Source organism: Phacochoerus africanus, chromosome 1 (genome assembly GCF_016906955.1).
Source record: "Phacochoerus africanus isolate WHEZ1 chromosome 1, ROS_Pafr_v1, whole genome shotgun sequence".
In the NCBI taxonomy this organism is placed as follows: domain Eukaryota; kingdom Metazoa; phylum Chordata; class Mammalia; order Artiodactyla; family Suidae; genus Phacochoerus; species Phacochoerus africanus.
In genome coordinates, this window is record NC_062544.1 from 213,168,289 (window position 1) to 213,187,347 (window position 19,059).

General features: G+C 40.7%; 1 protein-coding gene across 7 annotated transcripts in view; it reads left to right on the forward strand.

The window, feature by feature from the left end:
* Nucleotides 1-11,738: 11,738 nt before the first annotated feature.
* DLG1 (discs large MAGUK scaffold protein 1) overlaps nucleotides 11,739-19,059 on the forward strand; it is a 257,730-nt gene continuing 250,409 nt past the window's right edge. For 6 of the 7 annotated variants that reach the window (XM_047789292.1, XM_047789308.1, XM_047789319.1 and 3 more), the window contains exons 1-3: nucleotides 11,739-11,873; nucleotides 12,328-12,376; nucleotides 13,055-13,186. In XM_047789292.1, the coding sequence (XP_047645248.1) occupies nucleotides 12,358-12,376; nucleotides 13,055-13,186 (151 nt within the window). In that variant the 5' untranslated portion in view covers nucleotides 11,739-11,873; nucleotides 12,328-12,357. Of the gene's footprint in view, nucleotides 11,874-11,979; nucleotides 12,003-12,327; nucleotides 12,377-13,054; nucleotides 13,187-19,059 lie in introns of those variants that run through there. The other variant, XM_047789300.1, reaches the window with a different exon arrangement.

A 19,059-nucleotide genomic window follows, 5' to 3' on the forward strand; every position in this document is an offset into this window, starting at 1 on the left:
TGGAATTTATTTCTACGTTATTTGGTAGTTGAAATCATCAATTAACTTTCTATTACCTATGTATGATTTATCTGAAACCGTTGACTTATTGATGGCTATCCTGCTCTTACAAGTGGATTTCTTGGAGCTCTTGTTGTGGCTCAGCGGTTAATGGACCCAATAAGTATTCATGGGGATGCAGGTTTGATCCCTGGCCTTGCTCAGTGGGTTCAGGATCCAGCGTTGCCATGAGCTGTGGTGTAGGTCACAGATGCGGCTCAGATCCCATGTTGCTGTGGCTGTGGTGTAGGCCAGCTGCTGCAGCTCTGATTCAACCCCTAGCCTGGGAACTTCCATATGCTGACAGTGTGACCCTAAAAAGACAAAAAAGAAAAAAAAGAAGAAAAAATTCTATCTCTCATTTTTGTTTATGTTAAATTAGTTTTCATTACTATATTATGTTTTCATTACTAGGACTACAGCAACATTATACTCTTGAGCCAAATAGTACATAGTGATATTTTCTTTCTTCCTTTCCACCTCCCTCTCTCCCTTCCTTCTTTTCCTTTCCTTTCTTTCCTCTGTTTTTTTTTTTTTTTTTTCTTTTTAAGGCTGCACCTGGAGCATATGGAAGTTCCCCATCCAGGGTTGAATTGGAGCTGCAGCTACGGCCTACGCCACAGCCATGGCAACACTGGATCCTTAATCCATTGAGCAAGGCCAGGGATTGAATCCGCATCCTCACACAGACAATGTCAGGTCTTTAACCTGCTGAGCCACAATAGGAACTCCAATATTTTCTTTCTTACATAACTTATTTTCCTGGAGTTAATAGATGTTTTTCATTTGTTTAGTTTTCTTCCAACATCTTAAGTTTTCCCAACCCCTCCAACAGCTCTGAAAAATTTTTGATAAAATTTTCCATGTAATCAAAACTATCAATTAGTTTACCAGTTCCATGTCTGTTTTAGACTGCATTGATCCTGAGGTCCTCCAACCTTCTAATCTGTACTGTTTCCTTTCAAAATTCTGCCCCACAGCTGTTGTCCTGAAATTGTCTTCAGCCAGAATCCTGGGAATTCCTTTCATCTATTCCATGTTTGATCCTGTGTCTTGGCTCCCACATTTCCTGTTTTGGTTTATGTCCTTGTTTTGCTGAAGCACATCCATCTAGAAGCCTCTTGAGAAATCATGCATGGGAAATAAATTTTTTGAGATAGTGAAAAAAAATTGTTTTTAAATTTTACCCAGAGTGGTAATCTGGTTAGACATATGATCCTGAGGAAAGTAAATTTTCCTTAGAATTTTAAATGCATTGTTTAACTATCTTCTAACTTCCAAAGTTATTAAAATTCTGATGCCAGTCTGATTTCCAGTTCTTAGTATGTGGACTGTTCTTTCTCTCTGGAAGCATTCAGGATCTAAGTTATATTTTCCACATTCTAAAATACTATAAAATACTATAATATTGTGATGATAATTGTACAACTATAAATGTAATAAATTCATTGAGTAATAAAAAAATAAAATAAAATACCATAATAATGTAGTTTGGGTGGGTCTTTTTACCTTCATTAATCTTGATGATCAGTAGGCCTTTTTTGATGTGTAGATTCTTGTCTTTCAATTCTGATAAATTTCTTGCTTTATTTATTAGTTTCTTTCCCTTATTTTGTTAATGTCTTATATTATTTACTCAATTTTCTCCCTTGGCCTCTCTTATGGAATATCTATTAGTTGATGATTCTTGTTTACCAAACTTCTCATTTGCCTATGTTTTCTTTCTCGTTTTTCATCTTTTTTCCCTTTTTTCTTTCTTTCTGGCAATTTACTTGACCTTATCTTCCAAACTTTTATTGGGTTTTACATTTTGTTCTCAAATTTTTCATTTAATTGTAATTTTTATTATTATTACTTCTTGTCTTTTGCTTTTTGGGGGGCGCATCCAAGGCATGTGGAGTTTCCCAAGCTAAGGGTTGAATTGGAGCTTCAGCCACTGGCCTACACCGCAGCCACAGCAACGCGGGTTCCGAGCCGTGTCTGCAACCTACACCACAGCTCATGGCAATGCTGGATCCTTAACCCACTTAGTGAGGCCAGGGATCGAACCCACATCCTCATGGATGCTAGTTGGGTTCTTTAACCCCTGAGCCACAACAGGAACCCCCAAATTTTTAATTTTAAATTCTTTTCTACCTTTTTGTTTATAGTTTCCACTTCATCGATTCAGTATCTTCTCTGAGGATGTCAATGATAATTTCTTGATTTTCCCTGTTTTCCTTTCATCTGAGCTCCTGTTTTCTTTGAGTTTTTTTTCCCCCTTAGTTTGACTATTTTTTGTCTCCATCCTTCATGATGGAGACATTACCCAAATGTCTCCCTGGTACCCTCTTTCTGGTGAAAACTGAGCTTACTGGAAGTTCTGTGTACATGAGAAGGGATTTTTTTTTTAGGGCCTTACCTGTGGCATATGGAAGTTCCTAGGCTAGGGTTCAAATCGGAGCTGCAGCTTCTGGGCCACACCACAGCCACGGCAAGGCCAGATCTGAGCTGCTTCTGCAACCTACTCCGCAGCTTGTGGCGGTGCTGGATCCTTAACCCACTGAGTGAGGCCAAGGATTGAACCTGCATCCTCATGGATACTAGTCAGGTTCTTAACCCACTGAGCCACAACAGGCTTTACCCCTTAGCCTTCTGCCATCAACCATAACCCTCAAACCCAGGCAGCTACTAATATCCTTTCTGTGTGTATAGATTTGCCTATTTTGGACATTTCATATAAATGCAAACATACAATATATGGTCATTTATATAACTGACTTCTTTTAATATTTTCAAAGAGCACCTATATATAATATATATGTATATTATATGTACATATATATAATATATATGTATATTATATGTACATATCATTTCTTCTTTTCTTTTTATTGCTAAATAATACACTGTATAGATAAATCATATTTTATTAATCCATTCATCAGTTCATGGACTTTCAGGTTGTTTGCACTTTTGGGCTGTTGTGGATACTGATGCTATAGATACTGATGCTATGACCATTTGTGTACGGTTTTTGTGTAGATATGTTTTCATTTCTCTTTGGTGTATACTTGGGAGGGGAATTGTTGTGTCATATAATAACTCTGTGTTTAACCATTTGAGAAACTGCCAGACTTTTCTGAAGTGGCTGCACCATTTTACATTCTGCCCCCAGGAATGTATGTGGGTTCTGATTGATCCATATCCTAAGTAGCACTTTTTATAATAATAGGTGTATCTTAACAGATGTGTCGTTTTTTTTTTGTCTTTTTGCCTTTTCTTGGGCCACTCCCGCGGCATATGGAGGTTCCCAGGCTAGGGGTTGAATCGGAGCTGTAGCCACTGGCCCACTCCAGAGCCACAGCAGCGCGGGATCCGAGCCGCGTCTGCAACCTACACCACAGCTCACGGCAATGCCGGATCGTTAACCCACTGAGCAAGGGCAGGATCGAACCGGCAACCTCATGGTTCCTAGTCGGATTCCTTAACCACTGCGCCACGACGGGACCTCCGATGTGTCTTTTTAATTACAGTCATCCCAGTGGGTGTTAAGCTGTATTTCATTGTAGTTTTGATTTTCTGATGGTTTAGCCTAACTTTTAGAGGCCAACTATATCTATTGGTGATTTTTTCTTGGGCAATCCTGTTTTTTTAATAAAAATTTTGTCTGAAGAACATCTGCCCAGCTATGGCTCCTGGATCGAGGAAGAGGAAGGGGCTGCTGAGGAGGAATCTCTGTGTTCAGTGTGCAGGTTTCCCTTAGTTTCCTGGGTTTTTTTTGGGGGGGGAGGGTTCCTTTTTTTTTTTTTTTTGGTCTTTTGTCTATTTAGGGCCTCACCCATGGCATATGGAGACTCCCAGGCTAGGGGTGAATTGGAGCTGCTGCCACCGGCTTATGCCACAACCATAGCAACGTGGGATCTGAGCCGTGTCTGCAACCTACACCACAGGTCACGGCAACGCCAGGTGCCTAACCCACTGATCGAGGCAGGGGATCAAACCTGCATCCTCATAGATGCTAGTCGGGTTCGTTAACCATTGAGCCACGATGGGAACTCAGGTTTCTTGTCTTGACTACTGTAACTCACCACCACCTTCTTCTGTGTCTAGTGTCCCCAAATTTAAAACCTCTATTTTTCTCCAATGAATAAAACTCTTATTGTTTGGAGTAATAGGAGAAGATGGTCACTGCCTGAGTGTGTGGGAACCTAGCATCTAACTTCTCCTTGTGTAGGTATTTAGCCATTTTCCTTTTTTCAGCTCCCACCCCACCATACCTAGCTGTACCTCATCTTCAATGGTATCTGGAATGTCTATTTCTTTGGCTCTTTTAGGGTTCTTCAAGACAATTGTACCTTCTTTTTTTAGTTTTAAATTTTTAATCTTAAAATTGTGGCTCAGTGGGTAAAGAACTCAACATAGGTGTCTGTGAGGATTGGGGTTTGATCCCGGGCCTCATTTAGTGGGCTAAGTATCCTGTGTTGCCACATGCTGAGGCATAGGTTGCAGATGCAGCTCAGATCTTGTGTTGCTGTGGCTGTGGCATAAGCCTGCATCTGCAGCTCCAATTCAGCCGTTAGTGTGGGAACTTTCACGTGCTGCAGGAACAGCCCTAAAAGGAAAAGAGGAAAAAAAAAAAAAAAGAAAGACATTTCGAATATTTACAAAAATACAGAGGATAAATAGAATAAACGATCTTGTATTTACCATACAGAATCAATATGTTCATATATCTCTCTCTTTTTAAAAAAATATTTTTGTTTGTTTGCTTGTTTTTTTCCAGGGCTGCACTCACAGCACATGGAAATTCCCTGGCCAGGGGTCAGATGGGAGCTACAGCTGGTGGCCCACACCACAGCCACAGCAACGCAGGATCCAAGCCACCTTTGAGACCCACACCAGAGCTCATAGCAACTCTGGATCCTTAACCCACTGAGCGAGGCTAGGGATCAAACCTGCATCTTCATGGATCCCAGTCGGGTTTGTTAACCACTGAGCCACCAAGGGAATGCCCCATCTCTCTCTTACACACACACACACACACACACACACACACACATTTTTTTCCCTACTTGTTTTTTTCCTTTGGTTTTTTTTTGTTGTTTTTTTTTTTTTTTTTTTTTTTTGGTATTTTCCACTCCTCCAACCCCCAGCCCAAGCAGTGGAATTTAACCAATTCTCCAACTACTTTCTGTCTTGATGGGGGTTACTAGGCACTCTTATTTTCATTGAGGATGGGGAAACAAGTTTCTTTTTGTTCCAATATTTTGGGAGTGATTTTCTGAGAGAAAAATGAATAGAGACATGGCTTTATTCTGCTCCCCTGAATCCAACCTTCTCTAAATTATTATGGTAACATTTCTTACCTAATATCTGCTACTTCCTTATTCTCAAATTACTTTATTCATCTTCATAAGCAACTGATAATGTCCCTCCCCCATTTAATTCTTGTTTTAATTCTTGGTTAATTTAGTTATTATTTGGTTGTCTTTCACCCACTTTGGACTTGGCTTCATTTATTCATATGGTGATTTGCAATCTGAAATGATTTCCAACTTGGGGAAGTTTTACAGGTTTTTTTTAAAAAAGCATATTTGGAAGTTTCCTCAACTGTAGCCCAATTTATTTATGAAAAGTAGAAGTTGTTTTGATCACAAATCTCAGTTGGAAAAATTACCCTTTGGAAGAAAATAATCTAATTTAGAGGAAATTTAAATAGAAAGTAAGATTTAAATGATTATTTATCTTCATCGTTCTGGTGAGCTTAAAATAAAAGGAAATAATAAAAGAATTTGGGGTTACCCAACAAGAGGAACAGGAAAATTACAGTTCTAGCCATTGCCATTTCCCAAAAACGAAAGACTGGCACAGAAAGCTTCTGGAAATCTGTGGTAGTATTTTGTGCTAAAGGAGATTGGTCACTGGGATTCAATCCATGTCCAATTATGAAGAACATTTGGATTCCTTTACTTATCAGAATTCTATTAGCCAAGCCACATCTCAGAAATGGAATACAAATGACTTCCTAAAATTCTAGTAGTGTTTCTTCAAATTCCAATTTGAAGGACAATCTGATCAGGGCTCCTACCCAGAGACGTCTTTGAATAGACACGGGTAATCCTCTTGACTGAGAGAGGGGTGAGAAGGCTGTCTCACGTAAAAAGATTTGTGTATAAGCCTAAGGATTTCAATATGGGATCCTACAGGTTCTCTCAGTACCCTCCAGTTTTTCACAAAGTAGAAAGGGAACTTTGGTTAAACTTAGAAAGGTTGCTTTAGAAAACATTACTAATTCCCACTCCCCCTCCCCACCAAGAGGAAAATTCATCATTCCTGAAATACAAGTAGCATTTTGCTTCAGGGAAAAGTCTTTTGATAATTGGGTGCTAATACTGTCTGGGAGCTCTTCTGTCTGTCATATAAGAGGATAGCACTAAACGGTGGCTCAGGGTCCTTCCAGACTGGATGCCCCATATATCTGTGAAACCTCTCATTAATTCAAGGGTACTTGTCAGGGTAAAGGAAGGAGAGAAGGAAGCAACAGAGTGTTTTAAATAAACCCCTTGCATTAAAAAAACAACACTTTATTTAGTCTAAACATATGATTAGGGTGTGGATATTTATTTCTTTGTGGTCAGAGGTGACACTCCTATTTGCATCAGAATTATTTCCACTGTTAAAAGCATTCGAAAATATTATCAATAGGTAGCAGACTAGCCTATTGCTTGAGTTTTATTATCAGAATCTCTCTGTGTCTCTCCTTTCTTTTCTTTTAGTATCTCTCTATCTTTATGACTCTATCTCCAATCTGTCTCACATACCTGCTGCCTGCCCCAGCACACACACAGTGGTTGGTTGGTTGGTTTGTTGTAAGAAAGAGTCAAGCAGAGAAAAGGCAACATAGTCTAATGGAAAAAAACAATGAACTAATTGTCAGTTAGCTGTGCTGTCTTGGACTGGGTTATTTATTTCCTTCTTCCTCAGTGTTCTCCTCTGCAAAGTAGGAGATCATAAGTAGTAAGTTTATCTCATAGGTTGCTATGAGAGACTACAATGAGTTAAATCTGTCTTTGAACACCATGTGAAGGGCTATAGCAGTATAAATACAGTTTAAATGGGAGAAGTTGTTAGCCAATCCCCACTTAGGAACCCATTACAGCTATAGAAACTTGAGGCCTGAGTTCAGTGCCTAATTGTCATGGAGGTGGGCAACTGTCCACACTTTAAAGGGAATTGGTTTTAAAGGTTACTTGTACCTTTTATTCTGGTAAGAATTATCTTTGCAGAAGGAGGTCAGTCTCATTACAGCTTAAACTAGACAGAATGGATTCTAGATAAAATGGAACTAATACTATGGTAGGGGCAGATGTTTCAAGCGCTTAGAACTGTGGTCTCGAAGGTCAAAGACCCAGTCTTCTGTCCCGGGTATCTACCTCCCTGTGACAAAAAAAATTCTTGCTGGACTCTTTCAGCCTCAGCTTGATGGGAAACTCCCACCACCTCAGGACAGTCTTTGGAATTTTGGACATTTCTGACACATTTCATTAAAGAAGAACTTTTTGTGCTCTTACAATGTTCATCCTCTAGTTTTAGTCCTGTCCCCTGGATACATAGTCTAAGCCTGTTTGAAGATTAAACTCAAGCTTCCTAAAGCCCTCTCTTTTTTGAGAGAAATGACCCTAAATTCTTCCATTGTTCCCCTTGGGGTTAGGTTTCATATCCCTGATTGCTCTGGGTCTCTCTTCTTTCCAGATGCTGATTAATCTAGATCCCTCTTAAGGTGTGCTGCCAAGAAATGCTCCCTGAGCTCTTCCTGGAGGTCTAAACCAGCAGGGTCACTACCATCATTCTCAGCGCTGTTCCTCTTATGGCAGCCTAAGTTGGCATAAGTGTTTTTGACAGCATCAAGTCCTTTCCTCTTAGTGATTGCTTTGGCATAGGCAGCACACTGCCACTCTGCCAGAGTGAGAGCAAAAGATGCAGTAGAGTCTGGCAGAACCCAAGTACCTATACAGAAATTAGCCTGGGGACCTGGATGGGGCAGAGGACAGAGACAGAGATGTGAAGCTCTAAGGGTGGCTTGGGTAGAAGGATTATTGGGAAGAGAAGGTTAAAACTGAGAAACAATATTTTTTGAGAATCAAATCTCTGATATTTCAATTGAAGAATGGGAGATTTGAGACTTTCCCTGTGGTCCTTTGACTCCTAAGCCTTTTAAGCTATTTGAAAGGCAAGTTAACCAGGAGCTGGGAAAAAATACATACATATATATATAATTATTATTATTATTGCTTTTGCTTTTTAGGGTCGCACCCGCGGCATATGAAAGTTCCCAGGCTAGGGGTTGAATTGGAGCGACAGCTGCTGGCCTACACCACAGCCACAGCAATGTGGGACCCAAGCCACTTCTGAGACCTACACCACAGCTCACAGCAATGCCAGATCCTTAACCCACTTAGCGAGGCCAGGGATCAAACCTGCAACCTCATGGTCACTGACTAGTGTAATCAGATTCATTTCTGCTGATCCACAATGGGAACTCCCATTTTTATTATTATTTTTAATGAGGAGGTTGGAAAATAGTCAGATCTTATATTGGATCTTAGCGGATGGCAGCTGCACCCTGCATAAAATAAGGAAGACTTCAAGGAAATAAAAGCTGTTTGGAAAAGTCCGGATGCCATTGCTGTATGTAATGTGGTAGCCAGCGTCTTTGAAAGCACTTCATGATTCTTACCTCCTGGTATCTTGAGGCTGACCTAAGTAACCAATAAGAGGATATTACAGAAATGATGGAATGTTACTTCTGAGATTAGGTCATGAAAGATGTTGTGGCTGTTGCCTTGCTCTCTTGGAAAACTTGCTCTGGAGGAAGCCAGCCACCATGTCATGACGACATTCAAGCTCTAAAGACAAAACTTCTTGGTGAGAAACTGAGGCCTCCTGCCAACAGTCAGAATTGGCATATTGGAATAGCCATACACCCATACTGGAAGAGCCTCCTTTAATCCCAGTTAAGCTTTCAGATGACTGTAGTCCTGGTAGACAACTCGACTACAGTTTCTTGAGACCACAACAGAACCATCCAGCTAAGGCTCTCCTGAAATTCTGATGCACAGAAACTGTGAGATGATGTTTATTGCTGTTTTAGTTACTGAGGAACTGAGTCTTAAGCTGCTAAGCTTTAAGGAATTTGTTATGCAGCTCTAGGTAAGTGATACGTACGGATGGATAGAAAGGAGGAATAAAGATTAAAGGCCCCTCATTCTGGGCCTGAACTTGTCTTCACCCCCAAGGGTGGAACAAGGGCTAGCTGCATTCATGTCCATTCTGGACACAGCTGACCACATAGGGCTAGGAGACAAGAAGGAAGGGCTTTGTGCCCTCGTCTCCTTTTCCTTCTCCCCCTCCTCTTTGTTTTTAGGGGAGGACTAGGAAGACATTGAGAACTTGTACAAATTTTGTTTTTGACTTTTCAGCGGTCCCTGGAAAAACCTGCACTGGCCTTTATCCATTTGTTATTAGGCTGTGGGTCCTGAGAGCAGGGCTTGGATCTCTGTTTTTATCTCCATTTCCTGAACAATGGATGAACAGTGGGTGAAATCCCTTCCTCCTTCTCCTAAATTCTGAAGATATTCCATTCTTAGAATAGTTCCTTAAATGGAACCCTTTCATTAGCAGTTCCTCAATGAAGTCTTGATAGCCATCAGCCATTTTCACTATCAACTCTCCCCCCATTTTACTATTTTCAAAATTCCTCTATTTAAGCTCCTTACTTTTAAGAGCTTCCTTTTGCTTTTCCATCCCATTTCTTCTTTGTAGTGTTGCTTTACCTGTTGCTCAAACTTCCATGATGCAGGAGACCATAGATTTGCTGCCAATACCAGCATACTACTATCAAGTTGTCAAAAATCGCAATGGAAGGAGCCTTGGACTGGAGCTAGGTGAGCTAATTCTGGGCTGCTGCCGCTGATTAGCCTATATTCTTGGGCAAATTGCTTCCCTACCCTGGACCTCTGTTTCCTTATCTTAAACTGAGAGAGTGGGTCAAGTTAGGATTCCAAGGTGCATTCCAAAAGTGAAACTCTGTGGTCAGCAAACCTCTAAACAACTGTTACAGTACAAGGCTCCCCGGACTTCCCTTTATTGGCCCAAGGGTACTGTCTCAGTGAAAGGCTATCAGGTTTGCTGGAAAGAGACTTTCGATTTGAAAGACATGATCTTTGTATTTCCAGTTTTGTCACTAATTCTGGGCAAACTTAAGCAGATTCTTCTCTCTGCACCTCAGAGCAGGGAGGTAGGTCCCTGTTACGCGGAAGAGGCTCGAAGATCTGGGAGTGACTTAGAGATCTTTTCCGGATTCTCTTTCGACAACTTGAGTGGCTCAGCCAGGGAGCGTGGTCCCGGCCCTCCCATAGTCCCGCTCCCAGGTGTAATCGAAACTTAAACTAGCCGTGCCTGCCAAGTTGCGGCTCGGCTGCGGTAGCTACAGGTGAGCTATTAAAGGCGCCGCCGGAGATTGGGGCTGATGACTAGGCGGAGGTTGCAGGCAAGGGGGAATGAATGAGTGAGTGAAAAAGAACGAATTTTCTCTTCCCATTCTTAAATGCCTTTATACTTGGAATTAATCACATAGACTTAAAAATGCTCTAATAAAACCCTCAAATTCCTATCAAATTAACGAATATCCCTATTTTACCTGCCCTTCTTTCAGTTCCCCCCCCCCCCAACTTTTACTGAGGGACTAATAGTAACTAAAAAAATTTTTACAAAGTGTATGAGTGCAGAGACAGCGCGCCCCCCGCCCAAACTCCATCCTTTTCCTCCCTCCTGTGGTGGGTGGGTGGCGGATTCAACCCCTCCCGAGCACGCTTTTCCAGGTTGGGGATCCACCTCCGGGGGCTCCAAGTACCATCTCCTGCCCAGGAATTGAAAACAGCACGTGCTTAGTGAGATTAAAGGATGTCTCGGAATGTGTGTCTGGGATCTGGTGTAGGTGAGGTTAGGTCTTTCTTTCCACACCCTGACCCTTCCGGGCCTGGCGCGCCACTTGCTTAGAAACGCTGGACACACCGGCGGGTTTGGGCGAAGAGAAGGAGGGGTAGAGGCGGGCTCTTCCAGGCCCCCCAGACCACCTGTAGAGTCTGTTTGTCAACTCCTTTGTCCTCAGAGCCACTTCGATGGCCTCCCCCTTTAAACGAAGAGGTTTGCTTAGAAGCTCCCCGGGCCCCTTTCGCGTTCCCCACCCCGCTCCCGGCCCTCCTCCCCCTTCCAACCCAAAGGTAGCAGAGCGGAGAGCCCCGGGCTCCGCGCGAGCCGCCTCCTCACTTCCCATTGGCTGAGAGCGCCGGGAGAGCGGTCACGTGGGGGCGCGGCAGTTCAGCTTCAGGGCCGCCATCTTGGCGGAAAGTTTGGGGGGAGAGCGGTTGGGGGCGCGGAAGGAGGCGAGGTTCCGGGGGTGGGGCGGCCAGGAGCCGAGCGGGCGAGCGGGCTAGCGGGCGGCGGCGAGTGAGTAGGCACCAGCGGCGGCGGCGGCGGAGGAAGAAGAGGCCGTGGGGGTGCGGCAACCGAGGGGAGCTCCTCCCCCGTTCCCTCACCCCTCTCTGCTTAGCTCCGCGAGCCCCGGGCGGGGCGGGGGGACGTGGAGCGGGGCAGGGCGGGGGAGCCGCCCCGAGACCGGCCGGAGCGCACCCCTGCTCGGAGCGCACGGCACTGGCAGGAACTTTGTGGTGGCGCCGCAGGTGTGGGGGCCCGCGGAGGTGTGCATGTGGGTCGCGAGGGCGTCGCGGAGAGCGGCCGCTTCCCTGTCTGGACCCTGCTGGAGTAGCTCGGAGGAAGCGAGCTGGAGACAGGCAAGCGAGAGGAGGGGTCCGGGCAGGGCGGGGTGATCAGTCCAGCTGGCCCCTTCTCTGAGCGCTTTACGGCCGCCTCTGGCTTAGGGGCCAAGGGTCGGAGCGACTTCCTCACCCTTCCAGTAGTAGGTGAGAACTATGCATGCTTCTGCCGGGAGAGGGGTGGCCCCATGTCTGGGCATTTAGTGCTCTCTTGAGAGGGGGCAGCTTTCGAGGAGAATTTTGAAGCTTCTGTCAGCTCTTAATTTGCAGGGGTACCCACCGTAGTTTAAAGCTTTCTAGATTGACTGACACTGCTGGGTTTTGAGGTTCTTCTTTTCACTTAGGAAAACTTTGCCAGGTGGGCTTTTCAAATGGGGCTGGGGGGTTTTCGATTTGAGAGTTAGGGGGAAATGCTAATTTAACCACGATTCTCTTCTTTAGTTCTCTTTCCTTTTTGTTTTGTTCTTTAAAGGTGTGTGCCTCTTCCTGATTCTGGAGGAAAATGCCGGTCCGGAAGCAAGGTGAGAATTTACGTGGGAACTCTCTTGTGGGTGTCACTTGCTTTTCCGTATGTCTCTTTTGTTTTAAATATGTTTGTGTAATTCTGAAAGACATCACAATCCTACTCTTTCTGATTCGGGATCTAAGCCTCACATCATTCAGAAGATGGAAACACCTCATTGTTGGTCAAACTTTTCTCCTTGTGTCTCTCTAGTGACTGGAGAGGCAATTCACTTTTTTTTCTGAAATGTCTTTTTTAAAATTCTGTGTTGGTGTTTCAATATTTGGCTTTATTATTACTAAGCACTATTTTGTGGGCGAATGTGGGAGACTGACCAAGAGCTAGTAATTTTGAAACAATGTTTGGGTTATAATGATGAGTTGTGGATAATCCGCTTTTGTATATCAGATCACCTGAAACTATATTACTAATATTTTGATCAAGTGATCTTTTATGGGGTAGACTGCTAGTACACATTTATTACAAACTACTCACCTTTTGTTCATCTACCATGACATGTTTAAATTTTTTTTGGATCATTCTAGGGAATATATTTGTGTACATGATCATAGCATGGATTGACTTGGAGGGTTTGGGGAACTGTTTAGATGTCTTGCACAATCATTTGCTACACAGCTAACATGTAGTATTTTCTTGTAAATATATAATTTTAATCAGACTTTTTTATTCTTTTCAGATACCCAGAGAGCATTACACCTTTTGGAAGATTATCGTTCAAAACTAAGCCAAACTGAAGACAGACAGCTCAGAAGTTCCATAGAACGGGTTATTAACATATTTCAGAGCAACCTTTTTCAGGCTTTAATAGGTGGGAATCAAAACTTTATTGGTGGTCATTATGTGTCAGCTAGACTTATTGTTTCTCTGAATTCATTTATTTTAAAGTTAAAGAGAGTGATGTATTTGGTTCTCTGTGAGGCATTCAGTAACTTGAACATCCAAGGAGTTGTGTATTTTGATACTTAGGCCAATATCCCTTCCAAAAGTATCTAATAACTAAAAAAACATTCAGTATGATTAGTTCAGAGGTCTTTGATAACAGAGTTTCACATCCATGCTTTGAAAGATGAAGAAGTTGAAAAAATGTTTCTTGATCCAAAAATTATTGACTGAAGAACACTTAGCTTCTTTCTGTGTTTGACTTGTATTTCTCTGGAGTCGCTGAAAATGTTTGAAGAGTTCTGCTATGTTTAAGAACATCCATTCCCTTAACATAGACCTCTGTTTAAACTTGGCATTTGCAGAGTCAGAATTTCAGACCTGGAAAATGATCTTAGAGATGATCTTGTCTAATCTTAATTTACAGATAAGAATATTGAAACAGTTTTATTCTCAACTGTAACTTAAATTTGAAGTGGTGCATTGTTTTAAGGAACTGCGCAAATAGTCAACAGTGCTGAATTCTCTTCCTGACATTGCCATTGATTGATACAGTACGAGCCATTTAATCTTTTCTAAGTCACTGTTAACTGTAGCATGTGGGTGCTGCAGAACAGTAGTTTTTAAGGCTTTTTCTAAAAAGTAGCTAGACCCCTTTTAAAAGAAAAATCTGGTATTTTGTACACAATCTCCAATGTGTAAAATAGGGTGACCTGCCTCTAGCCCTCTCCTCGAGGTTCCTTGAAATGTGTACCAACCACTGAACTAGAAAATTGTCCTCTTCAATTGTAAGAATAAAATGAGTCTTTATTAGTCATGTTAAAGTAGGACATATAGTTCATTGTTTTACAGTCTTTTCCTCTGTAACTTCAAAGTAGTTACAGCTTTATATCTATGGATCAATAAGAGTAACTTTTTCTTTTTTTTTTTCGTCTTTTTTTTTTTTTTTGCTATTTTTTGGGCCGCTCCCGCGGCATATGGAGGTTCCCAGGCTAGGGGTCGAATCAGAGCTGCAGCCACCGGCCTATGCCAGAGCCACAGCAACGCAGGATCCGAGCCGCGTCTGCAACCTGCACCACAGCTCACGGCAACGCCGGATCATTAACCCACTGAGCAAGGGCAGGGATCGAACCCACAACCTCATGGTTCCTAGTCGGATTCGTTAACCACTGCGCCACGACGGGAACTCCAGGAGTAACTTTTGATGTGATTTGAAGGCTACTTTCAAATTAGTGTATCCTGTCAACTTCCTGGTAAATTGAGTCTACTAAATTAGTTTTAGTATTAGAGAAGACTTTGAAGAAGATCATTCAATATACCTGAATAATTTTTTTTTTAATTTAGCATTTTTACAGGCTTTAGAAAACACACACAACAACAGAGAGAACAGTGTAGGGAACTGCTATATATCTGTCACCAGTCTTCAAAATTTGCCAGCATTTTGCCTTTTTTGTTTAGGCTGATGGACATTTTCTACACTTGAATTTCTAAGTTCTTGAGTTTTAAGGTCCAAATGCATGATCAAATCGAATTCCTCTGAAGAAATAAAAAAGGGAAAACCACTTTTAATTGTTTTTCTATATCAACATTAAATCTAAGAATGTTTTATTTAGTAGGGTTACTGTTTAGAAAAAAGTAGTGTGACTTATACATCTTCTTTTACGTAGAGACATAGATAGATGGAATCCTCTGTGTGGAGTCTACAACTTAAGAAAATTAAATGGTTAGTGAAGCAACCAAATGGAACCTACACTTAGATTTCTCTGTAGATTGGAGGTAGATCTGCTATGTTTGGGTGGATTTTCTTTTTTTTTTTTTTTTTAGTGTATTCTACCTTGCCTATTTTGACTGTATTTATTTTTATGCATAATTGAATTCTGATAGTTAATTCTCTAATTATATTTGTGAATCTTCTCTGTCCTTTATAATTTTTTTGGTTGTGAATTTAATATTTAGATTTACTTATATTTTAAGGTTTTATAAAATGTGGTATCAGATTTTGGTGTCAGAAAAGTCATAGATTTTAGGAGTTTTGAAACGTAAAACTTAGTAGAGGCTTTTTTATGTTTCCTTACTGTAATCAGATTAATTGTTGACACTACTAAATTAATCCATTTTTTTGCATGCTGAAATTGGGTTAGTTTATTAACCTTAATTACTTTGAAAATTTTTGAAACACTGTGGTACTTTAAACCTATAAATTAGTGTAAACTAGAGTCCATTGTGTTCATAGTTTGTACTGAAAAACTCTGTGTTATCTATGTTAACTCTTTTTTTCTTTAGTAGGTAGCACTCTATCCTCTGAGTTAATACCTGTAGACTTTTGGATTAAAGGAGACATGGGTCTTGACTACCTGAATTGTTTGAAAGTTATGTGGTGCTTAGGTTCTTGACTTTCAGCGTTTAGCAATTATTTCTTTAGGCTATAGTGAGTTATCTAGTTACTTCTTTGGACTTGGAGTCTGTGTCAGTTATTTATTGGTTGACTTCTTGAATTGGTAGTTTGTATCAACTATTTTCTTTTCTTTCTTTCTTTTTTTTTTTTCCCACTTTTTTGAGCCACACCTGTGGCATATGGAAGTTCCTAGGCTAGGAGTCAAATCGGAGCTACAGCTGCCAGCCACAGCTACAACAATGCCAGATCAGAGCTGCATCTTCGACCTACACCATAGTTCACAGCAACACCAGATCCTTAACCTACTGATCGAGGCCAGGGATCGAACCCACAACCTCACGTTTCCTAGTCGGATTCGTTTCTGCTGCGCCATGATGGGAACTCCCTTTTTGTTTAAATTTTTTTTGTATTGACTATTTTCATGAATTAAAAAAAAATCTTTGTGTGAGACCCTCACGATTTTGGTGTTATAGAAATGTCTGTTCTCCCCCCACCCTCTGTAGTTGATACATTATTGATTAGGTTTCTGGTTCCTTGGGATTATTCAGAGGAACAAGCATGCACATATTGCATTACATCTGTTCTGAGATACCAATTTTTGAATATTTTAATATCTCTGAATTTGGGATGCATTTTATAAAGGATGTATATTGACATTGATTTTATATCCTTAGTGGTGCATGAAATAAAGATGCACTTTATAATTGATATCCTCAATATTGATATCCTCAATTCAGTGAAATATGGCAATCATTGTTCTAGCTCTGAAGCTGGGTAGTATCCTGGAAGGATGGTTTGGAGATTTAAAAGTTATTGAAAGCAGAACGATTTTTGTTACTAACTTTTGAGTTTTAGCTAACTTGTTTCTTCAGAGCTGAATGTTTAAATTATAGTTTTAAAAAAGTCTGAATGATACATTTGTGTAAAATTTATTCACAAAACATCCAGTGATTATTTTTGTATAGATGGGAGATAAAGTCTGCCTAATTTTAATCCCTGATGTAGGTGAGAGCAAGATGAAAACTTAATATATTTCATTTTGTATTCTCATTTGCTATGTTTATATATGAAAATTTTGTGAGTAAAGTAGACTGGATATGGCTTGGTAACAGTGAAAGCTTTGCTGTCCATATGGTTTGAGGTCATTTCTGATTCTTAGGTTCTTCTGGGATCTAGGAGGATCTTGATAGTCCTCAAAAACTTTGTACCAGTATAGACCCCTGGGCTTATTTATGGGATCAGAGAACTGATCTACTTTCATTGTGCATAGGAGAAAAACCTGGGCTCAAGATCAGGCTGGCTTTTATAAACTTTAGTAAGTTGAATCATCATTTGTATATTTTGTGTGAGATAAATAACAAGCTTATTTTAATGCAGTTTTATTTTAGTTCTGCAGGTATTTCAAAATGATGGGTTATATAATAACACTGTCCATTTTGAGATTTTTTTAACTTCTAATTCATTTGTTGCTACTGATAGTTTCACTTGCCTTTGTAAACATGGTAAAGAGACTATACTGAGTTTCACGTGTGACTTTTTTTTAAAGTATAGTTGATTTACAATGTTGTGCCAGTTTCTGCTGTACAGCAGAGTAACCCAGTGATACATATACATATGATACACACCCGCACACATTCCTTTTCTTATGTTATCTTCCATCATGGTTTATCCCAAGAGGTTGGACATAGTTCCCCGTGCTATGCAGTTCCCCTCATTACTTATCCATTCTAAATGTGATACTTTGCTTCTACTTACCCCAAACTCCCTGTCCATCCTGCTCCTTTCCCCTTGGCAACCAAAAGTCTGTTCGCTGTGTCTGCAAGAGTCTTTTTGATTTGTAGATCGATTCATTTGTGCCACATTTTAGATTCCGTATGTAAGATTATATGGTATTTGTCTTTCTCTTTCAGACTTAATTCAGTTAGTATGAGAACCTCTAGTTGCATCCATGTTGCAGATGGCATTATTTTGTTCTTTTATATGGCTTGAGTTGTATTCCATTGTATATATGTGCCACATTTTCTTAATCCATTCATCTGTCGATGGACATTTAGGTTGTTTCCATGCAAATGTGACTCCTTTTTAATTTTAATTGTAATAAAGCTGTAATATCTATTATCTTAACCATTTTAAGATGTGGTATCATTAAGTATATTCATATTGTCGTGAAACAGTTTGGAACTTTTTCATCTTGCAGAACTGAAACTCTAGCTATTAACAACTTCACCTTTCCTCCTCCTTCCAGCCCTTGGTAACTACAATTCTACTTTCTGTCTCTGATTTTGACTCTTGTAAATACCTTATGTAAGGGAAATCATAAAGTATTTGTCTTTTTGTGACTGGCTTATTTAACTTAGCATAGTGTACTCAAAGGTCATTCGCATTGTAGCATGTGATAGAATTTCCTTCCGTATTAAGGCCGAGTAATATTCTAGTGTGTGTGTGTGCATACATGTGTGCACACATGCATGTATATATTTATGTGTCCGACTTTTGTTTATCCATTCATCCATCAGTAGACATTTGGGTTATTCTATGTCTTGACTGTTGTGAGCAGTGTTGCCATGAATGTGAGTGGGCAGATATCTCTGAGAACCTGCTTTCAATTCTTTTGGATATATACTCAGAAGTGTGGTTGTGGGATCTATGGTAGTTATATTTTTAAATTTTTTTTTGTCTTTTTGCCTTTTCTTGAGCTGCTCTCGTGGCACATGGAGGTTCCCAGGCTAAGGGTCTAATCGGAGCTGTAGCCACTGGCCTATACCACAGCCAAGGCAACGCCAGATCTGAGCCGTGTCTGCAGCCTACACCACAGCTCACAGCAACGCTAGATCCTTACCCACTGAGCAAGGCCAGGGATCGAACCTGCAACCTCATGGTTCCTAGTCAGATTCGTTAACCACTGCTCCACGACAGGAACTCCTATATTTTTAATTTTTTAAGGAACCGTCATAATGTTTTCCAGAGCAGCTGCACCATTTATTAATCCCACTAACAGTACACAAAGGTTACAGTTTCGCAACACTCTTGTATCTTGTTTTTTGTTTTTTGTTTTTTTGTTTGTTTGACAGTGGTCATCCTAATGGATGTGAGAGTATGACTCTTCTTTAAGTATGTAAAAGGTAACAGTAGCTAACATTTATTGAACACTTTCTGTGTGCTAATAAAAGTATCATTTAGTCCTCACAATCCTTTGAGGTGTATATTCACCTATTAGATGGTTATACCATTTTATAGAAGAAGACAGAGGCAGTGAGACATTATGTATCTTACAGAAGGACTCTCAGTAAATTGTAGAGCCAGAAATTGGTCTCAACTAGTCTGAATTCAGAGCCTCTCCTCACCTTCAACCATTAGGATGCTCTTTATCATAAGCTGAATGTTTTTAATGTGATAAATAACACTGA